Source organism: Tympanuchus pallidicinctus, unplaced genomic scaffold (genome assembly GCF_026119805.1).
Source record: "Tympanuchus pallidicinctus isolate F22 unplaced genomic scaffold, pur_lepc_1.0 scaffold1, whole genome shotgun sequence".
Taxonomy (NCBI): Eukaryota; Metazoa; Chordata; class Aves; order Galliformes; family Phasianidae; genus Tympanuchus; species Tympanuchus pallidicinctus.
In genome coordinates, this window is record NW_026294618.1 from 70,239,217 (window position 1) to 70,265,272 (window position 26,056).

At 43.2% G+C, this 26,056-nt stretch overlaps 3 protein-coding genes across 3 annotated transcripts in view; 1 reads left to right on the forward strand and 2 right to left on the reverse strand.

Annotated features, from left to right (window-relative positions):
- Positions 1–771: 771 nt before the first annotated feature.
- On the reverse strand, positions 772–6,522 carry EXOC8 (exocyst complex component 8). Its single transcript, XM_052684478.1, has 2 exons — positions 4,972–6,522; positions 772–4,400 (listed from the first exon to the last, which is right to left on the reverse strand). The coding sequence occupies exons 1-2, from the start codon at positions 6,505–6,507 to the stop codon at positions 3,792–3,794; spliced, it is 2,145 nt and encodes a 714-aa protein (XP_052540438.1). The 5' UTR covers positions 6,508–6,522; the 3' UTR covers positions 772–3,791.
- On the forward strand, positions 6,506–11,441 carry SPRTN (SprT-like N-terminal domain). Its single transcript, XM_052684625.1, has 5 exons — positions 6,506–7,071; positions 7,277–7,376; positions 7,884–8,012; positions 9,027–9,294; positions 9,553–11,441. The coding sequence occupies exons 1-5, from the start codon at positions 6,506–6,508 to the stop codon at positions 10,344–10,346; spliced, it is 1,857 nt and encodes a 618-aa protein (XP_052540585.1). The 3' UTR covers positions 10,347–11,441.
- Positions 11,442–20,148: 8,707 nt separating this feature from the next.
- Positions 20,149–26,056, reverse strand: part of EGLN1 (egl-9 family hypoxia inducible factor 1) — a 29,037-nt gene continuing 23,129 nt past the window's right edge. The window contains exons 2-5 of the mRNA XM_052684518.1: positions 25,636–25,755; positions 24,964–25,100; positions 23,505–23,572; positions 20,149–21,538 (exon numbers count right to left, since the gene is read on the reverse strand). Of these exons, the coding sequence (XP_052540478.1) occupies positions 21,474–21,538; positions 23,505–23,572; positions 24,964–25,100; positions 25,636–25,755 (390 nt within the window). The 3' untranslated portion in view covers positions 20,149–21,473. The remainder of the gene's footprint in view (positions 21,539–23,504; positions 23,573–24,963; positions 25,101–25,635; positions 25,756–26,056) is intronic.

Genomic DNA, 26,056 nt, shown 5'->3' on the forward strand with positions numbered 1-26,056 from the left:
TCAGGGAGATTGAAAGTTACTTGTTGATACATTCCTCTAAAAAAGTAGACAGCTGAGAATCTGAGATCCGCTGAAAGATGTCTGCTGATAGTGGAGAAACACAGCAGGAAATCATGAGGAATTAAGAGCCTGATGGTACAAAAATCAGCACAGGAGAACAGCACTACCAAACAAGGAAAAAAAGAACTGTGAGATGTCGGCCCTAACACCCACATCTTTTGGTTGAGCATCTTCATTTCCTATTGTACTACAAAAATGTCCAAAAACAAGTTGCAAGGTAGCACAGATTTAATGCTCATACCTACCCATGGCATGCTAAGTTTCAAGTGATAAAACTCCACCTAGTGAAAAGATGGGGCTTACTGCAACATTCAAGCTGAGTGTGATAATGGGAAAGTTCTCTCTGGAAGGTAGCAAGCCTCACAACATTACACTCACCTAGTGTTGATATGGCTTAATATATCCACCTCAAATCATAGTAGACTACAGCTGATCCTCTTGATTTTACTGAGATAGTATTTTGAAAAAGACTTTCTTCAAATTGCACCTTATTAAGCCACATGCCAACTTTATAGAAATGGAACAAAACAGACAGTGCAACTGACATCCTCTGGCTTTTATCACCTTGCTGCCTCTTACAATCACATCACAAATGTTGACTGACCCGAAGCCCTTCAATATCACTGAAGATTTATTAATGGACTTGATCTTTGAATCAGGCCCTTAATATCCTTTTTCTGATGATGTAATAACAGAAATAAATCACTAGTGTTGTATGTCCCAAAAGTTTTAATATATCGTTCCCACAGTTCAGAAAAGTTATTGCATAAAATTCTAATACATAAATTCATCTGAATAACAATTAAAGAAAGTATACACCACAATTTTGTCAGAGCAGCTAAAGGAAACCAGATTTTATATGCAAATCCCTCATAGAGAAATAAAACAAAGCCTTAGCAAAATTACAGTTCTGTCTTCCCCAAATCAACAGAACTGCATTATTTAATAGTTACTGCAAATTTTCATTGGAATCACCCTCCCTCCACAAGCAAACAGCTCAGAAAAAGAAAAACCCCATTTCAAACTGATATATGCAAATCTGAAATGTATTTATTAAACAATGACTTTCAGCACACATTGGCTTTATCTGTTAACTGAATTAACATACAAAGTGGGTTTAATGCTATTTACACTCCATTTTCCTTAAGCCAATGTTTTCCTTTCATTATGACTTTAGAACAGACTCACAAGTCTCAAAAAACCAATGCTCTTTACAGTTTATAGAACTTGACCTTGTGTGCATTGCTAACAGGTACATGAATACATTTGAGCACCGAAACAAAAGGCCAGATTCCCTCATCTATTAAAGCCAACATCCATGTACGCCTACAGCTCCATGATGGCAGCTGATAGACCATCAGGAGGACGTGCATGCTTTTATTAGATTGATGAAAGGAATGGTGACAAGGACATAACAAAGTGCGTGGCAGAATTAGATCTTACATTTCACCCTCTGGTTAGAATAAGATGTGCTGTGCCAGCTTGTAACAGAAGCATGAATAGGGCTCTTCAATTTAACAGCGTGCCAGAGCCAAAAAATGGCATCTACAATTCAGCTTCTTACACAAAATCCTCAAGCATCACACTGAGCTGTAGTTCCACAGCCACCCCTCTCCTGCACAGCAAAAAAAGGAAGTGACCTAAAGCTCAGATATTTATTCTTTGCTCACAAGTAAATATACTTTCTTCTGCTTCACATAAAACGCTGAAATATACCTGTCTTCAGAGAAAAACACCCTCCTTTCTCCCCTTCTTTCACACTACCCATCGTAATGGTGAGTTCTCACTTACAGTTCACTGAGAAATTAAGCGAGGCCAGATTACTACCCTTGCTTACTTTAAACGTTGATAGAAAATACATTACTTCAATGTAATTCACTAGGCTCTGGTATCTAAGAGAGTTCACTGGTGGAAAAAAAATGCCTGTTTGGCAACTACAGCTATTTCAGTGGTCTTCAAACCCTTTTTAGCTCAGGCTAATGAGTTACCCTTTTAAAAACACTTAGTACATTGTTTTTGTTGCTGTTATTTTCTAGCAAAATGACCAAATTGGTCATTTTGGACTTGGATAGCAAGTAAGCAGATGCTTGGCAAAATCTGACAGTTCAAAAAGCACTTTAAGAACAAGAGAATGAAAACTAGCCACTAAAGCAAAAACTGCATAGAGCTGGAAGTGTGAAAACATGGAGAAATGACAAAGCCACAGTAGAAGCAGTTACACAGGATATTATACTAGTGATTTCTTGTTTCTTCATGCAGTCATGAGGCAATCATTACCATGACATAAATCGTAAAAGCTTTCATTTGAAAACACAAGAGGAATAAGATACTCAATTATTCCACTTACGATCTTGTTAAGATCTTATTAAGTGTCCAGTATAAGATTATGCAGCTGTAACAATTTTAGCTCAATTAAGAAGGCCTGCAAAATGAAGGGGAAGAAGTTTATGCAGCTTAGAAGGCAATGCTGATAGCCTTCTAAAGACAGCCTTTGCGTAAGCCTATTTCGATTTCAATACAGAGCAATATAAGCAGCACCAATCCAAACCAAAAAACATTCTCATGGCATGAGTACCATCTACATTCAAGTTCTCAATCAAATGCAGTCCTTGTGTGTTCTGTAAAAAGGATCGTTCTTCTGGGTTGGTTATTGATATATTACAGGAAACAAGGTAACATTTTCAGGAGAGTTACAGTATGCATTTTGTAGATCACATAGTTCACAAAAGCCCTTATGGCCAGTGTCTTTATCCTCTGCTGCTTCTGTAGGGCAAAACTAGAATTCTGTTTCTCCCAAATGACACAGTACCTTCATGAAGACCCTCTCCCTGACTTGAACATTTTGAGAGCATTTATGCCTCTTTGCTGTGGTTTCTAACCTGCAGGTAATGGCCCATAATGCACTTCAGACAGAACCTCTAGCAAGAATGCACAGTTCATCTGATGCACGTGACTCCAGTGAACTCTGTGAGAAAACAAGGGGAATATGAAGGGGAAGGGAAAGTATCCTTATTTCTTCTCTGAAAGGAAAAAGTGTTTCTGACAATAAGGAGCTCTGCTTTCAGAGCTGTAACTAGACAGGCAAGCTTATTAAAGAGAGACAGCCCTTACACTCAAACACAAAAAAATCAATTCAAGATTAGTAATTTAGATCTGTTCTAGAAATGAATTAAGAGATTACATAGTAAGAGAAACTGAGGAGTCTGCACTGCTATCAAACAAAGCTGAATGTCAAAACCCATGCTGTTTATCTCGACTGCTGAGTCACATCTAATGGTGGATGTGCCTCACCAAATACCACACCCTGGGAGCGTATCAGCACTTCCCTTCTACCAGAGCACTGCCTTAAAAAAAGCACACACAGAATGATGTGACAAGAAGTGATCTTTTCCTGCTGAACCAACGTACATATATTTAAGGTTTTCACAAACATTTGGCCAAAAATTGTACATCATAGTACTTCCCAAGTCACAAACACTACATTAACCATTCTTACAGGATATGCTGTACAAGGACACATGATTTCAACAGCTACCTCTCACTTTCCTGCACCCCCTCAGAAGAAGTGTTGGACCCTTGAAGCCTTTGACTGTAACTTCAGTCTCTGCAATCTTGCAACCAGACTTCCTCATTTTCCAGGAGCTCAAAAAACCCATTTAGTTCACATATGCAATGTACAGTGTTTTCACTAACTGCTTTCACACTCTGTTCATAAGAACTGTTCGTTTACTTCACACCACAGAGGTGGTACTTTCTGGATTTACTCGCATCAATCTTGAAGCATTTCTCAGATCCTGTAGCTGCTTGGCTGGCTTTCCAACTCCCTCCTCAAATCTTTTTTCCACAACAGGAAGGACAGTTTCATAAAGGAAGGATGCATTCTGCCTAATGAATGCTTTCTTCTCAGGGTCCTGTTCGCACCGTAAACTGTAATCAACATGCTGGACAGCCACTAGGATGATTTCCACAAGGCTCTCCAAAAGAACCATGTGCAACTCTGGAAAGTAAAGCTTTAATGCTTCCTCCAAGAAGGCCATAGTCTGCTTAGTGAAAGCTACTACAGTATAGCTAAGGTTGACCCAGCAGTCATCACCAGTGTATTGGTCAAAATTGCCTACGCCGCAGCTCTTCATCTCCTCCCTGAGTTTCCCCAGAGCTTCTGGAGTCATGAGGTTCATCCTCCTCCACATCTCCTCAGAGTTGCGGTGCTTGGTGGCCTCGATGATGATATCCTTGTAGCTCTGCAAAGCACCTTTGATATCCTTTACCAGAAGGGCATGAATGATGAAAGTGAGATCCAGTCCAATGTCGCTGAGCTGCTTGCAGTGCTCTTTAGCTACCTTGGGTATTAAGGAAAAACAAAGTGTTATTTGATAAATTGGGTAAACATAAATATAAAGTGGAAAATATAAAGGGATCACAGTTCACTTACTTCTGCCTTGAGAAACTCCTTATTACTGAGAAATCAAAAATCAAAGGACAAGCCATGGTTGCCAAGAACACTGGACAATTATATTGTAATCTTTTTCTCCCCCCATAACTTGAGAAAACTGGTTACATAAAAAATTAAGGAAGCGTAGTCAGGTTTGGAAAAGCAAAAATAAGTCTTCAAAATACTCACTGTTCAGATGAGATTATACAAATTTTAGGATTTCCAATTAAAAGCAAATTAAGGAAGAACATATTCTGCATTTCTGATAAGGGCAGGGTTTTTTTCGCTGTGCATTTTCATCTTAATGTTTTGTCTGTTAAATTTAAAAAACAAACCAACTCCAAATGAAGATGAGCAGTTTAATGAAGGAAACTCTCCCAGAGTTGCACCCAGTCAACAACTACACTAGAATAAGAAATGAAGACCTGCAAGCTTTGTTCAGGCCATCATGGCACACCTCCGTCTTTGGGCACTCTTACCTTCACACACTCCGCTGCAGTTGACAAGCTCTCTTTACTGTCAAACACTTGCTTACTAAAGGCATCTACAAACATCCTCATGGAAGAGCGGGCCCACACAACGAAGGCAGAGTAGCAGCCATTGTTGCCAGCAAAGTCCGTCTCAAACTCTCTGGCCGTCTCTAGAAGGCTGGTGAAAAAGACGTGGCAGAGTTTGTGGATGTAGAGCAGCGTGGCACCTTCAATGCGCAGCTGTCGGATGGCCGTGTGCACCGCGGCCGCCCGGTTCTTCAGGAAGAGCTCGCACGCCTTGGTGGACTGGCCCAAGCGAATGAGCTGGGACACGGCTCGGCGCGTGGCTCGTGGCCCTCCTCGCAGCGAGCGGTCCGGGGACAGCTCAAAGACCAGCACGTCAGTGAGCTGCCGGACCCGCTCATCCACCTTGGCCCGCAGCTCCTTCACGGGCTGGCTCGCAGGCTTGTCTCCCAAGTACTCGTTGAGTTTATCGAGCAGGTCCACGGCCCCTTCAAAGTCCCGCTGAGCGATGCAGACGTCCAGGTCCTCCGGCAGCTCCTGGATCCACTCAAGCGAGAGGTCAACCGTCTCCTCCTCAGCGGAGGGCTCTTCCTCCTCCTCCTCCTCATCCTCGTCCTCCTCGAAGGGGTTGGTGGACTCAGGAGGTGTTGGGGCGGGCCGGGGCAGGGCCTCCTGCTCCAGGCGTCGCTTCTCACTGAGGGCCCGGTTGCGCTTGGTCTCCTCCAGCACCTCCAGCCACTCCTTCTTGATCTTAGCGTTCTCAGCCTGGAAGATGCGGCTCTCGGGGAACATGAGCAGCTTGAACATGTCCTTCATGGGCGGGTTGTCCTTGACGTTGATCACGGCCAACCCTTCCAGGGGGTACAGGGCGTCGTAGCGGTAGGCGCCGCGGCGGTTGGGCAGGGCGGTGGCCACCAGCAGGCAGTCGTTCATCAGGAAGGCGTGCACCCGCTGGATCTGCGCCATGTGGTCGGCGTCGTACTCCAGCAGGTCGCCGTTGTACACCAGGTACTTGCCGGGGCTCTCGGGCAGCAGGTCGCGGCAGCCCTCCACCTTCTCCAGCAGGGTGGTGAGCGTCCGCTGCCGGCCCTCCTCGCTGGCCGCAGCCTCCTTAGCCGACAGTGGCAGGAAGGGGTCGGCGGCGGCGGCGCGGCGGGCGCCCAGGGCGGGGTCGTCGCGGTCGGCTTGCAGGAGTAGGGCCTGTGTGACGGCCTCCATGATGCCCTTCTGCTCGGTGAGGATGTGGCTGAGCTGGTACATCTCGCTCTCCAGGTAGCTGATCTCCCGCGCCGTCTCGATGAACTGCCGGTAGTTCTGGTAGACGTTGCGCTTCAGGCTCTGCGCCGTCTCCTCTTGGAGCGCCTGGATGCGCTGCCGGTGCTCCTGCAGATCCCGGTCGCCGTCCGACTGCTGCGACAGCTGCTTCACGTACTCCGCCGCCGCGAAGCCCCCCGACTCCAGTTGCCGCCGCAGCCGGCTCCCCCCGCCGCCGCCGCCGCCCTCCCCGAGCGCCAGCGCCATGGTCAGCACCCGCCGCCTCTGCGAGGGAAACCTCGACTGCGCTTGCGCACGGAGCCCCGGACGCCTCTCGAGACGGCTTTGCTGCCTCCCTTACGCACACGCAGCCGCTCCGCAGAAGAGCAGCGTAAGAGAAGCGGCGATCGGGGAGGAGCGCAGCGCACAACGCACGCGCCGGAGGAGGCGCAGTTCGTACGTAAGCGCCCGCATGCGCAATTGGACTGAGCTGGCCGTTGGAATGCATCGCGCAGGGCGCATAGTAACAGCGGTTCGAATGTTGACAGTAGTTAGCATGGAGCGGGAGCAGCAGCAGGAGGACGATTATAACTTCGCGCTGGCGCTGCAGCTCCAGGAGATGTGGGAGGAGGACGACGAGGCGGCAGCGGCGGCGTGTATAGAGGCCCCGCCGGACCCCGCTTCTCTCAGCCCGCTGTCGGTGGTGGATGAAGCCTGGGAGCTGCTGGACCCCAACCCCGACGTGCGCGCCCTCTTCATGCAGTTCAACGAGGCGTTCTTCTGGGGACGTCTGGCGGCCGTGGAGGTGTCCTGGAGCCCGCGCATGACCCTGTACGGCCGGGAGGGATAAGAGGGGAGAGAGGAGGGGGGAGGCGGGGCTGGGAGACAACAGATGCCGTTGCTGGGGTTGTGCCCCCTCCTCTGCTGGTGCGGCTCTTCGGGCATCCGAGAGGGTGTCGAGCTGTCAATTCTCAGCTGGCTTCGCGTATTGTAAAAGCATGTCGCTGTCACTGTTTTGTTCTCGGGTCTCTTTCAGCTGCGCCGGAGTGTGTAAATACGAAGGGAACGGTGGGATGTGTTCTATTCGTCTGAGTGAGCCGCTTCTGAAGTTAAGGCCGAGGAAGGATCTGGTTGAGGTACGTGAAGGCTGCTGGTATATCCAGACATGAAATAGATTGCACCTCGCCTCCCACATCTAATGTTTCATAGGAGTTTGTGTGTATGGTGACTCAGAGATTGTGAAATAGTGGAGATGCTCAAGTTTGCTCGATGAGCAGATGCTGTAATTTCAACTTTCTTACATGTAGCTCTCTGGTTGTGGAGGGGGTGATCTCTTTAAAAGTCTGACAAGCTTCAAGATTGTTTCTTTTTGCAGTGTCACTCCGTATTGCACATAGGTAAAATTAATGAGCACACATAGAATAACCGTTGTGGAATGTCACTCAGTATTATATAGAAGTAGAGTTAATGACCTCACAGGTAGAATAACTCAGTGTTTTTATGACTCAAGCGCAATGAATTTCATATGAATGTATGAAAATTAGATCAGTGCCAAGATGAATGAAAAAGATTAAAATATTTCCAGCTTAGTTTGTAAATTACGTGTAATGCCCTTCAATTAATAACGATTTTTATTGTTTCAGACACTGTTGCACGAAATGATCCACGCCCTGCTTTTTGTTACTAACAATGACAGAGATCGTGACTCTCATGGGCCAGAGTTCCGCAAACACATGCATCGCATTAACCGTTTGACTGGAGCCAACATCACAGTAAGCACAGTCCACTTAATGTAATATAGGTAGTCATAATTTGTTACCATAGTTTTTCAATACTCTGACTGTGGTACAAATAATGCACTTGTTTTTTTTTCAAGCACTCTGTAGTTGGCACAAACACAAATTTGCAGCCACCTCTGACAATTCTGTAGGTATTTTGCTGGGAGGGTAGAGGGGTGTTGGAGGGAATAAGTTGAAGAAGATGTGTTGTAACTGTCACGTGTAACCTCTATAAGAATTTTCATTTAACACTGGTTTAAAATTTGCAACAATTTGTGAATTCAGGGTCAGAATAACTCTATGGTAACAATAATGTTTGGGGAATAGCAGCCTGTTTTAGTTGAGACCAGTAGAGCCTGATGAGTTCATGATATTTTAAGATTTGTGTGCGTGATAAGACTAATTAAGATAATAGCCAGAGGAAGAATATAATGCTAGTATTGTGTACATTTAAAATAGGTTTTATTGCAGCTAATGTAAGGCAGCCAGGATATCTTTGTGTCATGTCTTTTTTAAAGCTGTGTTTTAATTGCATTTAAATGTTCATCAAATTTTGCCCAGATTCAACTATTTTAACTGATAGCATAGAAATGAGGGCAGTAAGGTATATCTTTGGGATTAAAATGTAAAACCAGAATGTGGGGAGCAGGGAGAACTTGTTTGTCACAATAGTAGAATAAAGTTTTATCAAAGAGGTGCAGTGAACTTGGAAGGGTGTTTCAAAACACAGAGCACGTGCCAGAATCCTTAGGAGAATAAACTGTTTATTTTGCAAGGAAGGCACTTGAAGAAGGACTTTGTGCTATGTCTATTCCATTAGCAGCTAAGCTCTGTTTCCTTCTTGATGCCTTACAGGCATGCAGAAGGACTTCACCTTTGACCTGTGTTATGAAACAATGGGGTGGTGATGGTGTATGAGTGTGTATGAGAAGTTTGTAGAAATAGCAACGACTAAAGTAAGAATTCTTCTGAATGACTGGAGCTTGTTATATTTTTGTTACAACCTAGATCTATCATAACTTTCATGATGAGGTGGATTCGTACCGCCAGCACTGGTGGCGATGCAATGGCCCCTGTCGGTACATAGGACCTTACTTTGGGTATGTGAAACGTTCAATAAATAGAGCACCCTCTGCACGAGAGTTCTGGTGGGCTGAGCATCAAGCGAGTTGTGGAGGTACATTCACAAAAGTGAAAGAACCTGAGAACTTCTCTAAAAAGCGCAAGGAGAGAACCGACACAGAAAAGCTCCAGAATTCCAAGTCAAGTAAGAAAGGTATTTAAAATTATTTCTTCATTTTCCCTACTGTTCTTATAAGCAGTCCCTTGAGCAAATATCATTACGTGAGATTTACGTTAGACATTACTATTACGTAGAAAAGAACAGGGCCCATCTTGTTCATTTCTAGGTTTTTCAACTTAATTGTTCTCAAATTTTATTTTGCTGCATTGTTTTCAAGCTGCAGATTTTTTCATATAAGCCCATGGTTTATATATAAAAACGATGCTAGTTTTTGTGTTTTCTTCTTTGCAGTCCGTGTGTGTGCGGATGATAAGGAAGATAAGATAGATCCAAAGCCTTCTAGTGGGAATGAGTATCGACTTGGAGGAGCAGACAGTGGACTCTCAGGAAAAAGCTTAACATTCAGCAGCAATGTTACAAATAGTGAAAGATCTGATTCACAGCATCGTTCAGCAACAAGCACAATACCAGTTCCTAAAAATGAGATAAAATTTGAAGAATCGCCCTCTCGTAATACCTACTTTCCTCTCTTTACTGGTGATGCAAGTGAGGAAATGAACTTAGCTTCAAAGCAGGAGTTCCCTGAGCTCTCTGTTGCTAATACCAAAGCATGCAAGAATGTTAATGGATCAGCTGTTAAAGTTGCTGATGTTGTGGAAGAAAACTCAAAACAAGGTTCTGCAAAAGGCAAGAGGGCTTTGTCACCGTGCTATCACAGGTCACCAAAACAAGTTTGTCTTCAGCAGACTGCAGCAGATGAGACTCTATCCGACAAGAAGAAAAGTTTGGAAAGTACAGTGCAGCAGTGGCCAAGAAAGGAGGACCAAATTACCTTTGAAAGCTATTTCATAAAAAAGACGACTGATGCGGCTTCAAGCATAAATACACCTCTGAAAACTGAAGCTGAATCTGCAGTGTGCTCTCCAAGATCCAGCACTGCTGAAAGGCAGGAAAAAATTGTCACTTGTCCTGTATGCCAGACTCAGGTTTTGAAGTTTAAGATAAATGAGCACCTCGATTTTTGTCTTATTCTTCCAGAGGAATCCTTCATCTGGAGCACTGTCATGAAGAAAAAAGGAAAATAAAACTGCATACTTTTAAGGCAGCTCTTAAAATGGAGACGTTCTAAATCCTGCTAATTTATCTTTGTTCCTTGGACTGTAATGTATTGGTTTTAATGTATTTTTGGCTGTTCTTAAAGTTAACTACCCATAAGAGAAAAGAATTACTCTCCTTGTTGCACTGAAGTTAAACAGTAGGTATCTTTAGAATAGCAAGTATTTTGTTTAAGCCATCATTACACATTCAGGTAGTAGTTATTTTCTGTAGATAAGATAATCTCAAGGGCTTTCATTGAAGGTGGGGGAAGCATAGGCACCACAAACGTAGCTAACAATCCATTTTAAGCTTGGGATTGTGGAACAGGAAAAGGGAAACTCTAGAAGTTCAGTAAAGATGCTAAGAAATCAAAGCATGTTTGGAAAATGGGAGGGCTCTGAGCTTAAGGGCTCAATTTAAAAAGAATTAAAGTAAGCTTTGTTTTCAAAAGGATTTGAAAGTTAGCCGTGCTGTTAAAAGGGTGAGCAAATGCAGGCTAATGATTCTCAATATTCTATGTGCCTTTTGGCCAGGGATCCCAGCTAGGTCTTCTAGCTACTTTTCTTTGATGTTTTGCAAAAACTCAGTGAGAGTTCACTATTTTTGATGATGCAGTTATTAAGTATGTGAGTAACTGCCCTGCATTGTATTGATAAGTAAAAGTTACGAGCAGTGGTAGCAGTGCTGCTAAAAACTGTTATTGGCCATGTTTTAAAAGCTTCCTCCTACTCCACTGAAAGTATTTAACTGATTAAACAATTTTTAGCTTGATTACTTAGGTATAAAACTGGTTATAAATATTTTTGCTAAAAGAAGAAATATATTTTCTCATATGGCATTACTACAACAACTTTAAATGGCTATCTTAGTTGTAGATGCACATATTTTTTGCCTTTATTTATAGTTCTTTTCTAAGACTAGGAAATAAGCTGATAGGGAATAGAGGTTGGTAAATGACATGTTTGCTCCTTTAAAATACTGTTGTATTTTAAAATACTGTTGTATTTAATGTTGACACTAAGGATGTTTAAAGTGGATCAGATTGTTCTTATATGTTCTAAATAAACTGGTTCTGAATTCTACACTTTTGTTAAGCCTGGTTTTCTCATGGCAGTCATGGCCATCTTACATTAGTCATCAGTGCTCATGTTTATGTTTCCAGTGGCAGTCTAGTTTAAAATACCCTTTCTATATCAACACTTTTCCATCTTACATTTCCCTCCAAAAGCACGTACTACCAAATACGTGTTTATTGACCTCTACCATCTCCATTGTGTGTTTAATACAGTTTTACTTACAGTTATATTTCTTTGGATCCCTCCCCTTTATTTTCCTCTTCCCTAGGCTGATCAGTTCCAGCTCTCTCAGCCTTTCCTTGTAAGGGAGATGCTCCAGGCATCACCTTAGTGCCACTCTGCTGGACATTCTCCAGTAGTCTCCTGTCTTTCGTGAACTGGGGAGCCCAGAACTGGACACGGAGCTCCAGCTAGCTGTGGACTCATCAGGGCAGAGCAGAGTGAGAGGATCACCTCCCTCAACCTGCTGGTTATGCTCTTTGTAATGCACCCTAGGATACCAACATACTGAAGGGTAGCAGGAAGAAAGCATGAAGGGTAGGTTTCTGAGAAAAAGGGTGATAGACATCTCCCCTGAATAACTGGAGCAGTTCGTGGTAATCATGAGGTGATGCAGCATGTCTTTGCTGCAGAATGTTAAGAAACTGTGGCCACAGCTGTGTGCATCATGTCTTCTGGAGGCAGTCATCCCTCAGCAAGGTGCCTGCACATCTGCTGTCCCATTTGGCCAACCTGCATTGAGTGGCCACTGCGAGGTCACTTTTGAACTGAATTCCTCTGCAAGTGTACAGTTATAGCTGCCTGACACAGTCATGCCTGACAGCCGTTTCCCATCAGCTGTTTTTCACACATTAGCCACCACTCATTAATTTTTCGCTCTAAATTCCCCAGGTTCTGACTTAATCTGAACTATTATAGTCTCTTTGAAGTCCGAGGATTATGAAAACAGTTGTTTGTAAGTTAAATCAGACATTCTACTTGCATTTACCTTTACAATGTGATTTACAGGTAGGGTGTCCAGGGGAGCATCTTGCATTCAGTATGTTGTGTGCTTGTACGTGTTACAAAGCCACCAGGCGAGGGACCTTTTGGGATTCTCCAGTACGCCGTTAGATGGCACTCCTTACACTTAAGGAATGCTTATTTCTCCCTTAAGCTGTGCAGGGGAAGGGAAGGAGTGGAGTTGGTAGGGCCTTATCCTGCCTCCACCAGCACTCCAGGCTGAGGGCAGAGCCACTGCCGAGGTGGAGGAGGAAGGATAGGGATAGGAGGGAGGAAGGGAGGTCTGGAACCAAGTGAGATCTGAGAAGCAAGATCTTCAACTCGCTTTCCTTGGAGTGTTTGGCATCTCTGCAGGAGGGACTTGGAAGATGACACAAGAGCTCCTTTTTCTAGCTCAGGGTTCAGCGAATAACAACAAAGGTGTCCTTTCATAGTGTACATGTACCATGCCTATTGCATCCATTGCAATGAAGAGTCTGATTTTGTCATAATTTGGCATTAGCCCAGATAAGGGAAGGAAGGCAGAGCTGTAAGGAGCCAGAGAGGCTTATAAAGCAGAAAATGCTTCTCCTGCTCCTTTTTCTAAGCCTGGGAGGTGTGACAAGCTCAGGAAAGGAGTAATGTACCGCAAGTGTGAAAGATTAAAAAAATAAAAGTAAAAAAAGAAATAGTCCATGGCCTTAATCCCTTGTTTCCTTTTTAGCTTCTGCCAGGCCAGGCTGTTTAAGACTAGATTAAGTCACTAAGAAGGTGCAGCAGCTTGGCCTGAATACCTCACCCTGTCCCAACCATCCCTTATCATTGGCACCATCTCAGTTGCTTTTTTGTCCTGGTCTGAGAGCCTAACCTTGTACGCTGGGCAACATAGAATGGATAAAGGAGCAAGAAGCAACAAGCTGAGTATTTGGCTCCCCTATTGCCCAGTTTGGAAGCAATGAGTACTTCTTTCTTTAAATGACATCAACCTTTGGGCCTTCACTTGTGTACTCACTGCACCTGCCTTCTCCTTACAGGTCTGTCAGAGGATGCATAGAAAGCTGGGGTTAAAATGAAGGCTAGATATTCCAGTGTGGTATCTTAGCTACAGGAATAGGGTTTAGTTGGGGGTCTTTCTTAATTCAGCAAGTCACCAATAGGGGGAGCAACTACAGGTCCTCCCTGACGCTGTTTCTTACTACCCTTACCTTCCTGCTTTGTTTCCTTCTCTCATGACACCATCAACCAGGCCATGCATCAGAGGCTACAGGAGGAGACGGAAAGCACCATGGCAGAAAACAAGGTAAAGGGAGGCTCTGCCCAGCCAAGGCTGGTGGATGAGCAGGCAGCTGGGTCACTGCTTCTCACTGCCCAGCCTGGGAAGGCATTTTGTAATTGCTGCTTCCTCGTCAGGCCCTGTGGGGCGGCTGGGTTTATTGGTGCTGCAGATGACTTGGATGTAATTAATTTTGAATGTACCTGTGAGAGATTTAGAAGGCAGGAAAAGCACCTGATGGTAGGAGGTGAGAGGTATTTCAGGCACTGTAAAACCCCAAAGGACTACTTGAGCTATCTGGCAATGTTTCCCTGGCAATTTCATGTAGTTAAGAGGACATCACCCAAGGAATTTTACTGCCAATGTTTGAGCAGGCCCTGGGTTCCTGAAGTGCGTTTTTGTCAAAACAGACACATAAAATGTAGTCATAGAATCTTTAAAGTTGGAAAAGACTACTAAAATCGTCTAGACCATCCATCAGCCCATCCCCACCATGCCCACTAAATGAAGTCCCTCAGTGCCACAGCCACACATTTCCTGAACACCTCCAGGGATGGTGACCCCATCACCTCCCTGGGCAGCCTGTGCCACTGCCTCACTGCTCTTTCTGAGAAGAAATGTTTCCTAATATCCAACCTGAACTTCCCCTGGCACAACTTAAGGCTGATACCTGTCATCCCAAAGCATTCCAAACGTGATGGTAAGTGATGGTGTGATTCGGAGCAATTTTGGAAGATGTTTTGGACACCATCATTCCCTAGAAAGAATGAGGAGACTTGAGATTAGAGAAGGATGTCTAAAATTCCCCTAATCCAGGCTTTCTTGTAACCCTTTTTAGGCAGAGCTCTCCTATGCTAAGTGAAACTGCAGGGACTGAGTCACTCATAGAGTCGTGGTCAGTCCATGTCCAACCTGGAGCAGATCCCAAGAGAGATGCTGCCTGGTTTCCTCAGGAAGGGCGGAGGAGTGGAGGTCTCTGCTGCTGGGCAAGTGTCTTTGGCACTGGGTTGTTAGAGAGTGCCCAGCCCCTTAGTTTTTGTGTTTCTCTGCTCCTCCATCCCATCCCTGGTGGATTTTCTGCTGCAGGTGACATTGACAGAGCAAGATAAAGCTGCCTCACCTTATCTAAACAACAGCTTCCGCTATCATATCAAGTACCAACAGCACAACCGAGAAGCATGTCCTGTGGCCGCTGGAAGCTGAAGCAGATTAGGCTCCTTTGGGCCACTGACAACGCTAGGGGGACCCAGCTGCTCGCTGTTGCTCCCCCCCAGCTCTGCATGAGGTTTCCGAGGTACTTCTGCATTCCAGCTACATGCGATGCAGATAACAGCTCATGTGAGCAAGTTTGCTGAGTCATGAATGAAAATGATAGAGCAGGGAAAAAAAAGCCCAGCACTTCGTACTTCCATGGCCTCGTGTGAAGTCTAATTTTTACTGTAAAATAGATTTCTTCACTGGGAATTTTATACCAGAAGTTGTTCTAAATAGAACAAAAATTCAGGTCCAAATAGTTAATTGACTCTGGTTTGGTCTTGTTCATTAAAACTTGACTGTGCAGAACACGTGCCCATCATTATCTTGTAGCCGGGGAAAGGAGGACTGAAGGGAAATATGCCTTACTTAGCAGCTGAAACCTTACCATCAGCGTATCATCTCTGCTGGAAGGAATGGTGTCCGCTAGACTCTCATCTCAGAAAACAGATCTAATTATTACACACGACCCTGAGTCCTTTTACCAAATATTAGCAGTGTTTTGAACCACACTGTCCTCGGAGAAATGAAAGGTAACACACATGACTTGCGCTAGTTTTGATCTTCATTTGTTTGGGCCTTTGTACGATCCTTGCTGTCTTTAGGTACTGAAATACTGACTCACAATGCAACTTACTGTTCAGCCACGTGAAGACAGTAGTTCTGGGCTCATGGCTAAAACAGCTGGTCATCCTTCCCAGCATTTATCACCACATTGTACACTGAGTAGGCTAGAAGATCTCCTGAAGAACACGCAAGCTATTGCCAATAGAAACGTAATCCCAAGCTGTTCTTTTAATAAGAGGGAAAAGTTCCCCAAAGTCCACATCTGGAAGGCAGACAAGGAAACAGCTCAAGTAGAATGTTCAGACCTCTTATCTTCAGACATAAAAGTATGATGTTTCGCAACAGCACCCATGAAGAGAAAGGCAGATGGGATGAATCAGCAATTGCCTTTCCTGAGGCAAACATGCAGCATATCCTCTTCTCTTGTCTGTCTCCCATGGAGACACCTATAACATTTTTGCGTGGTTATGTTCCATGTTCCCCACACCCACCCCATACATTTTATTTTGGTCTCATACTTCAGTTTTCTTCCTGCCCTGCTTTCCCATTTCTAATTCAACCCTTCCTTCCTCCCTGTCCTGCTATGGACTTGAGTTGGTGATCTGCACCTCATCTGCTCCTTCCATTTTTAGAGCCAACTCTGAGTACCGATTCCCACAAGGGAGTTCTGGGCTTGTGCCTATCTTTGCTCAGGAAGCAATACATGTGCTGTATATTCCCTCCTCTTCAAAGTTACGGGAAAAAGCATGATGGAACTGAGTAAATGGCAGCAAAAGTCAACAAGGTGAATCCTCTAGAACTGGCTTTGTCTAGTACAGCAGAGGACCTTGAACCTGCTTCTGATAGCTGCCCTCCCCTCCCACCAGGCAGGGGCATGAGTTCAGAAGGGCGCATACCTCACGGCCAGCAGACCTTCTGCACTGATGCAAGGCCTCAAACGGGCTTTGATGCATTTGCAGCAATCATTCGCATTCAAGCTTTATTCACGTTCCCCAAAAAAGGCTAAATAATATTTTGTACGAAAGCCCCAAGTTTCTGCAGATCCACGCCCACCCCCAGAAAAGCAGACGAGAGCCAAACCCAAGCGAGTCCCAGGAAGTTCTTCAAAGTCTTGGCCGCTGAGTACTCACTCCCACTATGCATTTGCAAGTGCACGCAGCCATCTGCATGCCTACAGGCAAAGTACACATGCTAGTTTCTGGTTTCTCAGATTTGAGTTTGCCTTTGACATTTAGCAATCTCCCCTCTTCTTCAAAGCATTCAGGAGGCACTGAAGTGGTACTTCCCAGTCCGATTGTACTTATCAGTGTGACTTAAGAGATTTGGTCCTTCCACCCCTGACCTCCAGGCGGTCAGCACGTCCAGATGTTTTGCATAAGATACTTGCCTCCAGCACTCGGGCTGTCAGCTCGCTTCCTGTCAGATTTGCAAGTGGCTTTCTTTTGAGCAACAGCCAAAAAAGACTTCACTGTTCCTTGGTGCAGCATTTGACTTTGCTACGCAAAATGATTTCTCTGCACGTTGTGCTCAACAATATGATTATAAAAAATCACATCTGTCCAGGATGGCTGTGAGCACTACAAGTCTCCTTCCTCATTCAACACAAAAGGAAGACAGGGAAAGATTTCAAGAGAACGTAAGTCCATATCAGGACCAGCTAGTGCTCCTGCACTTAGGCTTGAGCCTAGTGCCCTGACAGAAACCATCGCCGCAGAGCAGAGGAGAGACCAGCAGGTATCCATGTGTGACAGAAGGTGCACTAAGGCTGGCAGACTCACCCCGAGGCCCAAGGAACTCCCACTGAACCAGCACAAGACAGACAATCAAACAAGCTGGGATTTCAAACAAGCTGGAGCAATGGCAGAAGCACAGTCACTGTGATGCTTCCTCGATTACTGGACAGCCATTTTGAGGCCCAATGAGGAAGCATAGAAAATTTGTGTGGCATCTTGTGTGGGCTGGCCTCTGTAAACTCTATCGCTCTTCTACCATTTCAAAAGGGCTCGAAATTCATTAGGGACCATGTAAAACTGAAGAGTTCCCAGTAAACCTTGCCATTTCATGAGGCCAAAAATGTACAAGTCTATAGGGCCCGATGACATGCATCACAGGGTCCTGAAGGAAATGGTTGATATGGTCGCCAAGCCACTCTTCATCATATTTGAGAAGTCATGGCTGTTAGACAAAGTCCCCAGTGATTGGAAAGAGACATCACTCTTGTTTCTAAGAGAGGTGAACACAGAGAACTACAGGCCAGTAAGCCTCACCTCTGTGTCTAGGAAGGAGCAGATCCTTCTAGAGGAAATGTTAAGGCACACACAAGATGGGGAAGCGACCGAGACAACTAGTATGGTTTCACCAAAGGCAGATCAGTAGCCTTCGATGATGGAGCGATGACCTCAGTGGACAAGGGCAACTGCTGTCATGTGCCTGGACTTGTGCAAGGCATGTGACGCGGTCCCACACCATATCATTATCTCTAAGTTGGAGAGAGAGGGATTCGAATGATGGCCTATTTGGTGGGTAAATAATTGGTTGGACCACCTTAGCCAGAGGGGTTGTTGTCAACAGCTCTATGTCCAAGTGAAGGCAGGTCACAAGTGGTGTGCTCCAGCTGTGCATTTTGAGACAAGAGCTCTTCAATATCTTTATCAATGACACAGACCTTCAGCAAGTGTGCTGTGTGAAATCAAGCTGAGCGATGCAGCTGACACTACAGAAGGGTTTGCCACTGCATGAAACCTGGACAGGCTCGAGAAATGGGCCCACAGAAACCTAATGAGCTTCAACAAGGGCAAGGTGTTGCAATTTGGTAGAGACAGTCCCTGATTTGCATACTGGGAACAGAATTCATTTTGAGCAGCCCTACAGAAAAGCACTTGGGAGTTTTGGCAGGCAGCATCAATGAGCGGATGGCAGCCCTGCCAAGGGCAGGGAGGTTGCAACTTGCTAATCTTTAAGGTTCTTTCCAATGCAAGCCATTCTTCAATTTGATTATTCCTATGATAAATCCTTTCATGCTATGTTTCTTGCACATATCAGAAAATGGTGAAAAATTATTAGTGCCTCTATGTAGGTCGTCACTCCAACCAGTTTAAGCTTTGGGCTGTTTTTGATGGAGAAAAGAATGAGAAAAATGATCAGCACACCCACGTGATGAAGACAGCTCAGAGAAACGGATCATTCTCCAGAGTAGAAGTTGCTCTGGTTTAAAACAGAAATCCACATACTCTACTTCATCAGGGCCATTCATAAACTAGTTACTACAGTGGTTTCCAAAAATCACATAGATCACAAATAACCACATTGTTTTCAAGAACTTTTATACATCATCTTTTTTTAATTAGATTAGCTTTACAAGCAACTTGAGAGCTCTTTCATAATGAACACTGCTTTTCAAATTACACAACTTTATAGGCAACCTGTAAATGAATCCTGAATTTCTTTGCCTGCTATAGATAAAGGTCTCATATTTTACAGCTGGCTAACATCATGAATAAAAATAGCATTATGAAGCTTTGTCTTTAACCAGGACTAGACACATACAGATCATAAGACAGTTTAAAAAATATTTTTGAAACAAGGAGCTGCTTGGTGATGCTCAAGAATGAATATTCAACCGACATGAAATAAAGTTTCTAAAGGACACTGAAGAAATGGCTGACCTGATTTGTTGACCCTATTGTAATGACTTACACAGAGTGTAAAATTAAGCACTTTTTAAACCTGTCTGGCAAGCACAAACCTACGTGATTAGAATTTGATACGCTGTATAACTGCAGAAGTTTGAATTACGGAGGGACTGAAATGAGTTTAAAGGCTTATGCTGTACATTTCTAAATTAAAACCAACCGAACCTCCATTAACGAAGTATTAAAGATGAAGTAAAAGAGGTGGCTTTTTTACTTGTTTCATTGATAGTCTAAATGCACTGCAGACCAGACAGTTAACGAAGATTTGCACTCCTTGGCCAGGTTGGCAGAGGCACTTACAGTAAAGGTATCCTATCTGTTTTTTGTCTGGGAAGAAACGAGGAAAGAGGAAGAGAATTGCAAAGGGCAAGAACGTGTTAAGAAAAGGAAAAACAAAACTGGGATTTCCATTGGTTCTCCTAATCGATACACCAATACTGAATTTTTCCCCCTTCTGTCAGTTTGTTACTAAACAATTAGCTTTTTTTCATGTTTTACATGAACAATAGTAATCTTTTTAATAAAAAATTACTGAGCTTTCCATAGAAAAGGTCTCTAATTGAATACAAACTATACAGATGCTAAAATTGTCACAAGTTGTAGTATATACAGAAATATTTCTGTACACTCACATTGTTTTGGCTAAGTAAGGAAATAAGGGACAGATAGAAAACCACAGTGGGTTAAGTTGATCAACCCCCTAGCTCCTATATATATATAAATATATATATATATGTATGAATGCAGTCTTTTATAGGTTTGTTTTTCTGAAGCTTTTAAAGCTTAGGGGGAGGGGATGGGGAGAAGAAAAAATAGAGCAGTGTCCAAAACATTTATCTCTTAAAAATTAAAATACCTAAGTTTCTGCATGTCACTTTCATTCTGTGATGTCCCCTTCTCCAAAAAAAAAAAAAAAAAAAAAAAAAAAAGTAAAAGAAAGCAAAGGTTTGTTTTTTTTTTTTACTAAACATGCGTCTCAGTGTTGATCAGAGGCCAGTGTTTTTTTTTGGGAGGGGGAAAATCCTTCAGCACAGTGAGATTCTAAAGATGTATTGCAGAAGGAGCCTACAGTGATGCGCTTCACCTTCAGTGTGCTGACCATTTCCTTGACACTATATGATAGATCAAGGTGTCAACTTACTTAAAGACTGCATGGGACAGCAACATTTGGAAAGGACATTTTTTTTAAAAAGTGAGTTTTAGATATTCTGTTAACTTATATACAAAGGAAAGGGGGATGGCAAGTATTCTTTAGAAAAGGGAGAAAGCTCAAAAATTTCTGTAAAGTACACAGGGAGGTTCTGGGTACCTCTAATAGCCTAGGAAAGCCCTTGTATGTTCTTGTATCTTGATGGTATTTACCAGGTCCCCAAAGCCAATGACAGCAACCGATAGTGTCAAGTTCACTTAGTGCCAGTCACTTAAAAACAAAACAAAATAAAAACAGAACAAAACCAAAAACAGAGACCGAAACTTCCCCTCTGTAGATTCAACATACAAAACCACAAACTGAATGTTACTAGTAGCAAGATATTGATTTGCTTCTGTTAATACGGTTCAAGAGGACATAGTCAAAAAACAATACAGCAGCAATCTTTAAAAGTTAAGATTAGTGTGAGATATGATATAAAACAATCAGGTTTTTAGCTGGTAATTAAAGTGCTCCTTCTCTGACTTAAGGTGTAAAGAAAATTAAAGTGATTATCAGTTACTGGCAACCCTTACATTAGGTCTTTCATGGCAGAGGAGAACAGTATGAACAGTTTTACAAAAATAGATTCATGTTATTTTGGAGAATACTGTAGTTTTTTCTTTTCTTTTTTTTTTTTTTCTGTTTTTACTTTTTTTTAAGACTCAATTTTGATAAACTGTACCTGGTCATACAAAAATTACCCAAAATTCAAACTTTTACCATATAAAAAAAGGAGTGATGAATTTGATTCAGCTGGATGACAGGTCTGGCAAAATATAAGGATGAACAAATTCTATGTAGGGCACTTGTTTATGTCCAGATGCATATGTTGTTCCTTACTGATTGCTTATCTTCTTCACATAAGCAGTCACAGGCCTGGAGTGACAATCACATAGTACAATGCTTCAGCAGTCAAAAAAATCTTCTATTTGATGCAACATGGAAACACTGTATGCTTCTTTATTAAAACGTTGGTTTGTTGTTGATTTTCCTTTACCTTGTTATTCACATTCAAAAGTTAATAGATAGCATCAAGGTTTCTCAGGGAGAATAGCAAGAGGAGTGGCTAAAACAAAGGCTTATAAAACGCCTTTCCCAACCGAGTCAGAAGGTTTATTAAGTTCAACCCTCACACCTTTTTCACCTGCAGAAAGACAAAAAGGAATCCAGTATTATTTTTCAGCATTTATCAAAGTATGATCTACAGAACGGCTGCACCACTTTCTTCTAGCTTAGTTTTAAGAGAATCTTCAAGGATGACTCAGTACATGTGATGCATCCAAATGCATATTTCTGTGCACCTGCTCTGCATGCTGTGCTCTGGAAAGCCAGTATGCTGTGGTTACTTGTAACCTCTGAAAGCAGGCATTTAATTGGCTGCCAAACAGAAAGCTGGATACTTGAGTCACATGTGCAGTTTTGAAATTAATTACCTCGACCTTTACAAACCTGTAAGAACAGCCTTTTCAGATGCGAGGAGGCAGTCCACTACTCTGGATCAGAATATCCAGAGTCTCTAGGTATTTATCTTTGTGAAGAAACACTGAAGGATTTTTTTTTTAAAAAATGCAACATCACAGTTGACTCAATGCTAATAATAATAATAACAATAGTAATAATTCACCTTTTCACTCCTTACAATTAACTTGAATAACGACAAGTACACCCAATGAAAACACTAGCAGACAATATTCCATATCCATAGAAAATTCACATATACTTGCATGGCTTTTGCCAAAACCTGAATGCTCTTTTATAACTATAATATCAGTGAAAAATACAAAGACTCTTGTACGATTCTCAGTTCAGATAAAGAACAAACACCGCAATTTTAACTGCAAATAAAACTGCGATTGAGATAAATAGGAATAACTGGGTAATAGGAATCTGTGCTAGACCCAGCCAATCGCAAAATTAAAGCTTCCTCCTTCCTTCCTGCTCCCTGCAGCTGAGGGGGAGACACTGCAGAGGGAGGGGGCAGAGCTCCTGCTCACCCAAGCTGCTTCCAGGAGCCCAAGCTGTATGGAGACAAACCAAATGGCTCCGACTGCTCTCCGTCAGCTTTATAAGGCACAGGGTCACATGTGTGTGGGGGCTGACTTCCAGCGCCGACACACTTCCCGCAGAGCCCCGCGGGGCCGGGCATGCGTCACCAGCATTCCCCATGGCCTGGGAGTGCCACTGCCACCCCAAGCTCACCCCGACCCCTGCCCCTTGGCTTCTTGTCCTTCCGTGCAAGCCAGGCAGGAGCAGTGTTACTCTGGCCGCTCCCAAAAGGCACTGAGCCACGACTGCACCACAAGGCAGTGGAACTGCAGTCCCAATACTACAGGAGTGTTCCAGGCACCGAAAAGTTGTGAACAAACTCTGATTTGGAAGTGACTGGGCCCACGTGTCCAAAAATTGGCTTTTTCAGAGCGATTGGTGAAACCACTGAGAAATATGCTGCGCATATGTGCACCTGCTGTACACCTGATTGTTCTTTGTTCTTATCACAGCAAGCACAAAATCGTGATGCTTTTACAAGCACGACAAAAGTCCCAAACCACTTCTCCTTATAATGCTAATTTGAACAGGAAAATTAGATCAGCTTCCTCTTGAGGAGAAGTCAGAAAAGGAAAACAGATGCTTGATACGTGGAATTGAAAATGGAGGAAGTCACTTCGTTCTTTGATTACAGATTTTAATTTTAGGTTTTTGTTTCTCCAACACAGAGATTCTAGTCAAGTCAGATCGCCATATCCCATCAGAAGGACTTACATGGCGCTCAGACCTGTGGTGCATTTATTAACCATCACTCCTACCAAAGTGGCACAGGCAGGGAGAGGCCGCATCCCCCATTTGAAAAGCCCAACCAGCCTCAGATCCCAGAGGAAGTGTGTGCAGAACAAGGAGCTGACCTGGATTTCCTAAGTCATGGGCTAGCAGCTTAGCCACTGGGTCACCATCCCTGTAAAGCCTGACTAGATGAATTATGCCTTGGTTTTTTTTCCCCCTTATTGTGTAGAAGGTGGGCTGAGGACATGAGGTTGGACTGCTCAGCTATTCTTCCAGGAAAAAAAAAAACAAAACAACCAACCAAAAAACAGGAGATATTGACAAGAGTTTACCTGTTAGATATTTTACTTTAGCTCGTGCTCTTTCATCTGCATCAAAATACCACACCGTTATTGCGTACCTAGGGAAAATGATTAAAAAAAAAAATTAAAAAAATCCTGAACTGTACTGAAAAACATTACAGTGAAGCACTTAATGAAAAAAGTCAGTGAGACCATACTTCTGCAGTTCAGCAGAAGAAAACCTTCATGAAGAGAAAGCAAGCAGTACGCACTGTCTGAATAGCTACTGAAAGGGTGACGCTGACACTGTAAGTACTTTTTCCCCCAGTGAGTTGTTATTACAGTTCTTGCCCAGAAACTGGGCAATCACTCTGCCCCATGACCTCATCTTCAGCTTCACTTGGTCAAGTCCACTGCTGAGTCACACCACAAGAAATCATTCTTGGACACTTGCCATAAGGGAAAATTAACTGCCCGTTCTTACACAGCTCCTCTGGTTTTCCACTGCCCAGAGAGGATTTAAGTATGAAGTGCCAGCTATTGAGAAAAGACATTAAGGAGCTTTAGTGTATGGCATTTCACCCTCTGCACAGAAGGGGGAAGGGAGAGTGCTGCAGCGTTGGGAAAGGCTCTAAATAAGAGGACTGCAGACTGCAGTTTCAAATTACTTCTTGCAGAGGTGCCTGCATTATCTCAGTGCTCTAGTTAATGCTCAGTGCTATGGGTGCAACAGGAAGTTTGGACCAACAACTCCAACGATTTATCTATTAACACAATCTGTCAGTGTTTACTCAAGATGTTGGGCAGTGAATGCATGTACATTTAGCATTATCATCTCCCCTAAACAATAACAAAAGGGGTTTCAAGTTCCATCTGTGACTCAAACTGGGAAGAACCCTTACAATACTCCAAAGAAAAAGAAGAGATTCACGTACTGATAGTTATTAGTGATCTCCAGCCCTCCCCCTATTCCCAAAGTAATCCAACTATAGAGTTGAAGGGAGAGGGAACTGGACCATTTGCTACCACCTACTTCCTTCCCAGGGCAAGCAGGTACAAAACTGTAGCACCCTGTCAATCTTTAAAAAGTACAGTACTGTGCTAGTGACAATGGGGGAAAAAACCACAATATAAAGCCATTACTGAGTAACACAGACGATACTCCTAGGCTACAGCAGGGTCTGTTTATGCAGGGCCAGGTACGGTCCTCTCCAGCTCTACTGAGTACATGCTCAGCAATTTCTGGTGCTTTAAGTACCACAGCCTACCTACCCTGGCTAAGAGCATGTTCTCTCCAAAATATGTGATAAAACATGGGTACAAACTCAGCAGCACAGCAGAATTCTAATCAACCATCCAGAAGAGAAAAAACAAAATTTTTTGCCATAGTACAACCAGAACTCGACATCCAGAGACCTAGGATCAGGTCATAATTCATGATTTCATTTGTTTCTCATTGGGATTCCCTCACCATTGCATCATGCAATGTATCTGAGCCCATTAGACCTACCTTGTAGCAAATGCTGGCTGTACTTCATGAGGGTTGCGGCGATCAGACCAGAAGAATAGCAGTCTATCAAATTTGGGTTCAATGTCAGCAAATTGGGCTTTACCTTCTGGAAATATCCGAAGGATGCCTCCGCTTACCTACAAATTAAGTGTTTAAAACCAATGCATTAAGTATATAGCAAGACATTATTTTCAAAGTACCACATATCACATTTAAAAATATTTCACATGTACAGAGCTGAAATTAAAGCCTTTATCACACCCAGTTAACCATATCCTTTTGCCAAATCTACCTAAATCACTGAAATGCTTGGATAATCCTTATTAAGAAGTCAGTCACCACATCTATAGAGAGTTTTAAACCACCAATAGTGAATTCTTATTTAGACCACTCAAACTGTGCCATAAATACTTATCTATTCTAAACCTCTTATCCACAATAATATAAAGATATGTGCTGATCTGAATGACACTGACACTTTGAAGATAAATGCCTCATCTACAGAACATCTCACTAACTGCAGAATCAGAGGCAAAGGACGTCCAAGTCAATGCAATGTAGGAATACATCTAGGCAAAGACAGAAGAAAGAATGTGTACAAAGCAAAGACACATTAGCAGCAAAGACACGTTAGCAAGTATATGTAAAAATGTATAGAAAGAAGTTGCATACCTTGGCATCCCAGTCTTTATTAAGATAATATATACACGTAACACATCTTCCATCTCCATTTGGGTTATCAACATGGCGAACATATCCTGTTCCATTGCCTGGGTAACAAGCCACCATGGCCTACAGTCAAGGAAGCAAAAATAATGATTAATCTTTTTCCGCTGGCGGAAAAGCACACATTTTATCTGTATTATCTGTACATAAGCAACACATAAATTGAACTAGAAATAGCAGTACTTTATTTTTATTTTACGTCTAAGCTTTCTTTCTAGGTAAGAATAGCACACAAACTGATATATATGACAAAGGCATGAAACACATTGTGAGGAACACTGTTAACATATTGCAAGTGGGGCTGCTCTCATGTTGTGGCTAACAGTCAGACTTGGCTCCCTTGACTATGATACAGGAGAAGGAAGAT

Excerpts from the sequence above, each read along its gene's own strand:
- SPRTN (XM_052684625.1), top strand. The coding sequence starts at position 6,506 with ATGGTCAGCACCCGCCGCCTCTGCGAGGGAAACCTCGACTGCGCTTGC. Across the intron at positions 7,377-7,883 it reads CGAGGAAGGATCTGGTTGAG|ACACTGTTGCACGAAATGAT; the intron begins GTACGTGAAGGC and ends TTATTGTTTCAG. Across the intron at positions 9,295-9,552 it reads TTCCAAGTCAAGTAAGAAAG|TCCGTGTGTGTGCGGATGAT; the intron begins GTATTTAAAATT and ends TCTTCTTTGCAG.
- EXOC8 (XM_052684478.1), bottom strand. The coding sequence starts at position 6,507 with ATGGCGCTGGCGCTCGGGGAGGGCGGCGGCGGCGGCGGGGGGAGCCGG. Across the intron at positions 4,401-4,971 it reads CTGCAGCGGAGTGTGTGAAG|GTAGCTAAAGAGCACTGCAA; the intron begins GTAAGAGTGCCC and ends TTAATACCCAAG.